This window comes from Periophthalmus magnuspinnatus, chromosome 5 (genome assembly GCF_009829125.3).
Source record: "Periophthalmus magnuspinnatus isolate fPerMag1 chromosome 5, fPerMag1.2.pri, whole genome shotgun sequence".
NCBI lineage: Eukaryota > Metazoa > Chordata > Actinopteri > Gobiiformes > Gobiidae > Periophthalmus > Periophthalmus magnuspinnatus.
The window spans coordinates 17,721,266-17,729,569 of NC_047130.1; the positions used below are offsets into that span (position 1 = coordinate 17,721,266).

Below are 8,304 nucleotides of genomic sequence, written 5' to 3' on the forward strand. Positions count from 1 at the left end.
TTGGGGAACCCTGTCACAGCAATGAACCCATCTCCAGATCTTGGGCAGGGTTAAAGAAATAAACTGAATAAAGAAGTGAACTAAGTGATTGTGACATCACCCACAGCGTTCGGCTCCAGTCAAATGAAGCTCATCAAGGCTAGAGCAGTTACAGGGGCCAATTAAGAGCCGAGTTGGATATATGGAATTCTGACTGCGAGTATCATAGCAACCAAAAAGCCAATCCGGAACAAGGCTGTTGAAGGTAACGCTCCTTCCCGCCCGCATCACTGGTTTAGCAAGGAGTGGGCACTTAGGAACGTTGTCAATCAAACCTGTTGCTAATGTTAGCGGGAGCATCCTCGGGAAAGAAGGCGTCTGATTTGTCTGTTATTAATGTTCGTATCTTGATTTACAGACACAATAGTGAAATAAAAAACCCGGGATCATGTAGAGAGGGTTAATACGAACATTTAAGACCAAAATGACGAGTCTGACAGCAGCAGTTACAGAGAGAGGGGACACGGTTTTTTCAATAGAAAGTGAATTGGAATCAGAGCACTCCATATTTGGAACGCAGCGGCTAACAGGTTAGCTATGTTCATTTATATATACAGTCTATGTTTACAGACTAGGACAACCTTAGCAGGAGGATGAACTACTGCACGTATAACTTTAATTTGTCATGAATAAAAATGTTTCAGAAATGTGTCTCTCATCAGTGAAGGAATATCAACAATATCTAAGCCATGACCAAATGAGATTGCATCCACAGCCTGGGGATTGCATCATGTTGGTTTCACGATTTGAAAGATTTCTATGTATTTTTTAACTGTTTCAATTGATTGTTTTTATTGGTTCAAGCTAACATGTTGTAGAGGAGAATTTACTCATTTGGGTGACAATTTCTTTAATCAAAATGAGAGAATTACAATAGAGATATTTTGAATTTAAGTAATTTAACAGCCTATGAATGACAGGACTTAACCTTATAATAATATATACGAGCAATTTTGACGTATGCATTAGTAAAAAGGAAACAGGTGAAGTACTGTCTATAGCCACATACAATTTGCAAGCTTTTTGTTCTGTCTAATCTCGGGTTGTCAAAAAATCAAAAATCAGATACTGGAAAATCACATTCTATTGTCTAAAGAAAGAGTGTTTTTTATTATCATCATGGTACCGAGAGCAGTATTGAGTATCAGGTCTATTCCTTAGTATTGAAATCGTGTTTGTAGCGTGACACCACTAGCCTCTCATTAAACCCTTTACCTCGGAAATGCTAAGAAACCGTTTTGTAGATTTATGCTGGTGTAGAAAGCATTATATTAGATGACACGCAAAGGATGGTATGAGCCGTGGGGAGAGGAGAGGGAGTGGACTTAAAGTACTTAAAGAGAAAGTTACCTCCCACAACTCCACAACAGAGCCTTTAAAAGATGCTCTGAGTGGACTACGGCAACACTTTGCACTGCAATCCTGAAGGGACTACCTACTTTTGCAGCTACTACTACGACTACTTTTATTACTTTTTTACAACTGCTACTACTAATACTGCTACTACTTTTAATACTGCTTCTATCGCTACTTATACTACATCTACTACTACTTTTACTTCTAGATTTACTATTTATTCTACTACTACTCTAATCACTACAACTGCTTCTAAAGCTACTGCTACAACTACCACTTCAACTTCTATACTACTACTACTACTACTGCCACCACTGTTACTATTATTAATACTTTTACTGCTACCACTTCTACAACTGCTACAACCACTACGAGACTACAACTACAACTACTAGTACTAAGTCTACTACAACTATAAGTACTGCTACTGTGACTGCTAGTACTAGATATATACTTTTTAACTTCTGTTGTTTACTTCTTCAACAAACCCTTCTTAAACTTTGAAGAACTATATTTTAAATTATATCAAGCCTGGACTTAAACTATTGAAGTACAGCACTTTGGAGTTATTCGAGGAAATTAGAAAAAAAAAAATAGTTCAAGAGAGACTTCAGAGTGGACTGTTTTCAAGATACATTTTTGGAATGGTTCATTTCTAACTTGAAGAAACTACTTCAACGACCATAACTACTACTACTACTACTACTACTATCAAATACAAGTAGTACTTTTGCCAGGTAATCTAACTGTCAAGACTGGAGACTGGTCTATCAATTTTTCAACTCTAAATACAGAACTGATTACTACTACTACTACTACTACTACTACTACTACTACTACTACTACTACTACTACTACTACTACTACTACTACTACTACTACTACTACTATCAAATACAATAAGTACATTTGGCAGGTAATCAGGACCGGAGACTTGTCTGTCAATTTTTCATCTATAAATGCAGAACTGCTAACTACTATTACTATAAGAAACTACTACTAGACTACTACTACTACTGCTGTTGCTGCTACTACTATTGCCACTATTACTACCACTGCTACTACTACTACTGCTGCTGCTATTACTACTACTTACTACTATAACTACTTTAACTTACTTTGTACTAAAGTATATCGAAACTAGTATTTTTAAGTTGCCATGTGGTACTTGAGTATTTCCACAGTATTTCTACTTCATCCGCTCCTCTCTGTTCAAAGAGCGGCCCACACTACCTCAATGAATGTGAGGAGTTTAGGAGCCGGGGAGCAGTGTGGGGTCTATACTTTGAAGTGTGCTCCTGGTTTGAAGTGTTTGGCACCAAAGGACGACCAAACACCACTCCGGACTCTGCTGGACGGAAGAGGGAGATGTGGGAATGCCAGGAACGCTGTCAACGAAACGGTACCAAGCCAGACTACAGGTACAGGTACAAATACATTTCATTTTTGGAGTTTATATTCAATCTTTGTACCCGGTGGTTTGAAACTTAGACTAAGCATTAGACTGATGGAGGTGAGGGGAACCATTACTACATCAGCAACTACTGCTTTTGTTTTACTTTTTTACTACTACAACCATAACTACTACTACTACCACTACTGCTGTTACTATTACTAATACCTTTACTTTGACAACTACTACAACAACTACTTGATTCTACTGCTACAACTATTACTACTACACTATACCTTCTTCTACAGCTGTTACTACTACAAGTAACCTACTTTTATTACTTTTTTACTACCGGTACTGCTACTAGGCTACTACCACCACCACTACTACTACTACAACTACTACTACTACTACTACTACTACTACTAATACAGTAAATGTTACAACTTCTACAACTACTACAACAACTAGTTGGATTTACAGCTACAACTATTACTACTACACTCCTTCTATAGCTACGACCACTACTACAAGTAACTTACTTTGATGGCTTTTTTACTACTATTACTAGGCTTACTACTACAACTATACCTACTACTACTACTGCTTTTAGTACTGCAACTTCTACAACTGATACAACATCTATTACTACTACACTGCACCTACTTCTACAGTTGCTGCCACTACTACAAGTGACTTACTCTTATTACTTTTTTACTACCGGTACTACTACTAGGTTACTATGACCACTACTACTACTACTACAACAATTAGGCCTACTACTACTACTACTACTACTACTAGTAGCAATGCTTTCATTGCTACAATTTCTACAACTACTACAAGACTACAACTGCAAATACTAGTACTAAGTCTACTACAACTACAAGTACTGTACTATTTTAACACACATTAAGATTTTTAAAAAGCCTGAACCTGCTAAACAAACCCACAGACTTCAGAACATGTTTGTAGATGTCTTTATCACAGGGCAAACACGTGCTCATAAAACCACTGAGTGCAAAGTTATTTACACCGGTTCAAGTTAAGATTTTGATTTGAATTAAATATATTGTGACATCCATTCATAGAAAAAAAACGTGAGGGTGAAGTGCATGAATGCGATGGTCCAAGTCGGGATCGAACCTCCACCTTCAGCCGCCGCACCACAAACAGAACTTTTTCTGTAAAATAAAACTATACTTGACACAACATTATGCACTGGTGTTGGTACACTGTTCTGTTCTTCACTATATGAATGATTTAGTGATGGTTGGAGGTGCCTATGGTGCAGACTGGCAGCCTCACCTCTGTCAGTCTGTCCCAGGGCAGCTGTGCCTCCAGTAGTAGCTAACCACCACCAAGTGTGAAGGGAAAGTTATAAAGCAACTCTGAGAGTCTCGAAAAGCACTTTATGAGAGTAATGAGCAGGGCCGGTTCTAGCTTTCAGGGGGCCCTAAGCTGAATTTGTCTTTGGGGACAGCGGATGTCTCCTGCTCAGCTATTTGTGATTCACATTTGACAACATTATGACTCTGCTCTCATCACCTTGACCAGTTGTATTTGTGTTTATATGACCAACATCAGACTGAAAACATCCAGAATGTCACAACTACCACAGTCACAAGAACAGTACACAAACATGTGAGGGGGGTCAAGATTTTTTAAATTCTAGACATTTTTTTGTTTTCTTTGTTTCTGGTGGATTTTAATGTGTTCCAATTGGTGACACTGGCCTTAAATTTACATTATAAAGGGTCCTTGCACCAGTTTAAGTACATAGCTGCTCTCACCTCTGCCCAGCTCAAAAACAAATGTAGCAGCAGCAGCAGCAGCAGCAGATATTTTGCTACTATAGATATAAAACAACTGTAATTGTTTTAGAGGGATATTTAGGCTGCCACAAACACAACCTGTCTCCAATAAAACTTGATATATTATATTATTTTCAATATAAATGCTCTTGGGGGCCCTCTGGTAGCTTCGGGGTCCTAAGCAGCTGCTTATTCTGCTTATAGGCTGGGCCGGCCCTGGTAATGTGTAAAACTGTTACTTCACCTATAACATTTTACTGCTTTTTGCTACAAAGATGACATACTTTAGCTGAGACTAGCAACAAGATGATGGAGATGGGTCCCTGAGCATTTGGTTCTATTTTGAGCCCAGTTTGAGTTGTAGCATAGACTTGGTTCGATCCTGGTCTCGTCCAGGTTTCATTCTGGGTTTTGTCCCAATTTTGCAAGTGTGAACACTTACTGACGCTATGAGGGATTTCCAGAATATGCAGCGTGATTTCTTCTCATGTTCTAAGCGTATCAATTTTATCATAAATCTTCTTTTAATGGCGTACTTGTTTACATTCTATTTGCAGACGCGGCTCCGACAGCGGCCCCTGAAGAGGTAATAAAATCCGCTATAATCTACGCTCTATAGCGTGATTCTGTGAAATCATGAGTTCTGTCCTGACCTGAACTGAACTGAACTGTCTCCTTCACAGGCTCCGTGTCGTAAACGCCTAAATGCTCTACTGTCTGCCCTGGGACATCAGCTGATCAGACCTCAGGATGGGGTCTACCTGCCCAACTGCACCCGCCAAGGGTTCTACAAGAAGAGACAGGTGAAGGACAGGGTTTAGGACTGTGCCAATCCAGAGAAAAAAAAAAATCTGCAACTGCAACTTTTCTGACATTAGTTGCTCTTAGATGTTTTGATGGTTTTGTGATTTCATGTTTAAAAAGTGGTATTGCAGTTAGTGTTGCAAACACTCCTTCTTTAGACAATATACTGTGATTTTTCAATGAAATGGTAGTACTTTCTTTTCTTTTCCCATGTGGCCCTTGTAAGTTGCACCCCCAGCCAAACTATGAAAAAAGTGTGACTTATAGTCTGGAAAATACGGTACTGCATATACTACTGCATACTTATAATGGCAATTAGATATAGTGATGGTTCTCAAACTGTTGTACACTTCAAATATTTGGTTAATTTAGACTTAATCCACATTTCTGTCCTATAATTCTAAATAGATGCTTAGAACCACTGAGCTAGCTACAGGGTTAGCAGCTAGCATTCAACTGGCACCAACAGTTCTAACAAAATTAAAATTTCCAACTCGATTTCAATAGTTAGGAATAGAATGTGATTTTCCATAGTTTTTACAGCCCTAATTATAGTAATACAGCACATTGTAAACAACTCCAGGCGCACTGATATGTCAGATAAGACTGAAATATGAGCTGATACACTAATACAGGAATACCATGAACTCGAGAACGCCTTTGTGGAGGTCTAAACTACAGGTACGACAAGGGTTTGAAAACTGGCCAACTCAAACAGGGTTTTTGATTTAACTGCGATAAATCTTGCAGCTCTGAGGTTCAAAGTCAGTCAACAAGTGCATTATTCACTCGGTAATTACAAACTGTCACAGCAACTGGAAGAAGAAGTGTCAAAGGCCCTCGGGATATTAAAGGAGATCATAGCCATCGTTTCACTGTGTTTAAAGATGCTCTACCTGATTTTTACTGTCAGGGAAACAGGAAAAACAGAACAAGTTAATTTTAAACAGAGGTGTAGAAACATTCAGTTTGGTCAAATGGACAAAAGTTTTAAAGACATTTAAATCAATATTGGACATTTTACACAAATCCAGGACAATTACTACTACTACTACTAGTACTATTACTATTACAACTACTACTATTACTACTGCTACTACTAATACTAGTACTACTACTACTACTACTCAAATTACTACTGCTACTACTATTATTACTACTACTACTAAAACTACTATTACTACTGCTACTACTAATACTAGTACTACTACTACTCCCATTACTACTGCTACTACTATTATTACTACTACTACTACTAAAACTAGTACTACTACTACTTCTACTGCTGCTACTGCTACAACTACGACTACTACTACTCCTAGTCCTACCGCTACGACTACTACGATTACTACTGTTACTACTAATACTACTACTTCTCCCATTACTACTGGTACTACTATTAGTACTACTACTACTACTACTACTGCTACTCTAATCACTACCACTACTTTTTCATCACTACTATTTCTCCAACCACTACTACAACAACTACAGCCACTTTGTTTACTTTTTTACTACTACAACCATCACTACTACCACTACTACTACTGTTACTATTACTAATATACTATTTATAAATGTGAACTGTGCCTGAGTCATGTTTTGCATAATCATTTAGGTCTTTAATGGCTGTTCTCATGCCTATAGGCATACTGGCTGTTAGCATACTGGCTGTTAGCATACTGGCTGTTAGCTTACTGGCTGTTAGCTTACTGGCTAACACTCTTGTTTTGTTTACCTTGTTTTGCTTTAGGTCTGAGGATGGAGTTATAAATAGGAGATAGATGATCTGATGTAAGGCCCTCATTCCTGTTCAAAGATGTATTGTATAAGACCACATAAACTAGTATATACACCCATGGACGAGCACATTGTTGTCTTTCCTACAAGAAATATGACTGTTTATGTATATGTTTGTATATAGTTAAGTTTGTGTGTACCCGTGTTCTGTGCAGTGCTGGTCGTCCAGAGGGAGAAAGAGGGGCCGATGTTGGTGTGTGGATCCGAACGGGACTCCACTGAACTCAAACTCAGACAGCTGTTAAAGAGAAACAAACAGAGACTTTAAAACATGTTCTGAAGATGAAGGAACAACAGAACAGCCTAATGTGCTACTGTTTTGGTCCATTCTAGGATGTGATGACGTCATACTCCCAGATGGGGGTGGAGCAAGAGCCAATTTTCCCCTTTGATTACACTGTACTCTCTAAAGAAATATCCAAAATGTTGAACCTGATCATTTCTGTTAGTGACTGAACCCAAGATATATAACCACAGAAGACCATCCATCAAGTTTCTTCTGCTTATCCCAGACTTCCCTCACCCCAGACACTTCGGTGGGACCCCAAGGTGTTCCCAGGCCAGCTGAGAAATATAGTCCCTCCAGTGTGTCCTAGGTCCTCCCAGAAGACAGCATTTTAACAGTACTGATTTGAGGGACAGCAGTAGTTCAGTTGGTAGAGCCAGAGGTCATATCCAGCTCCCACAGATGAGTGCTGTCGCTGCGTCCTTGGGCAAGATACTTCGCCACCACCTCGCCCCCCAGTGTCCACATACGCTAGTCTACGAATGTGTGTGTGAAAGGGTGAGTGGTTCCTTGATGTAAAGCACTTTGAGTGCCTCGAAAAGCACTATATAAAAATGTGACTATTTACCATTTAGATTATTGCTGCCCCTTTCTGTATTAAATATTACTGACCTATAGACAATAGCTGAGCCAGGAGGTGTCCGCTGTCGAGGCCCCCAGAGATAAATTCAGCTTAGGTCCCCCTGAAAGCTAAAGCCGGCCTTGCCTACTCCAATAACAATAATCATTTCAAAATTTTATAATATGAGTTAAGACTAAACTGCTACATAGAAAGAACCAGGTCAGTTCATATTTGGGCATTTTATATCAAT

At 38.9% G+C, this 8,304-nt stretch overlaps 1 protein-coding gene across 2 annotated transcripts; it reads left to right on the forward strand.

Moving 5' to 3' along the window:
* Positions 1-1,463: 1,463 nt before the first annotated feature.
* LOC117371536 (insulin-like growth factor-binding protein 6) lies at positions 1,464-8,193 on the forward strand. 2 transcript variants are annotated; one of them, XM_033967239.2, is made up of 4 exons: positions 1,464-2,816; positions 5,160-5,188; positions 5,286-5,405; positions 7,362-8,193. In XM_033967239.2, the coding sequence occupies exons 1-4, from the start codon at positions 2,555-2,557 to the stop codon at positions 7,449-7,451; spliced, it is 501 nt and encodes a 166-aa protein (XP_033823130.2). In that variant the 5' UTR covers positions 1,464-2,554; the 3' UTR covers positions 7,452-8,193. The 2 variants fall into 2 exon arrangements, with proteins under 2 accessions (XP_033823130.2, XP_055077842.1); XM_055221867.1 differs by having other exon boundaries at positions 2,537-2,822; positions 7,362-7,990.
* The last annotated feature ends 111 nt before the right edge of the window (positions 8,194-8,304 follow it).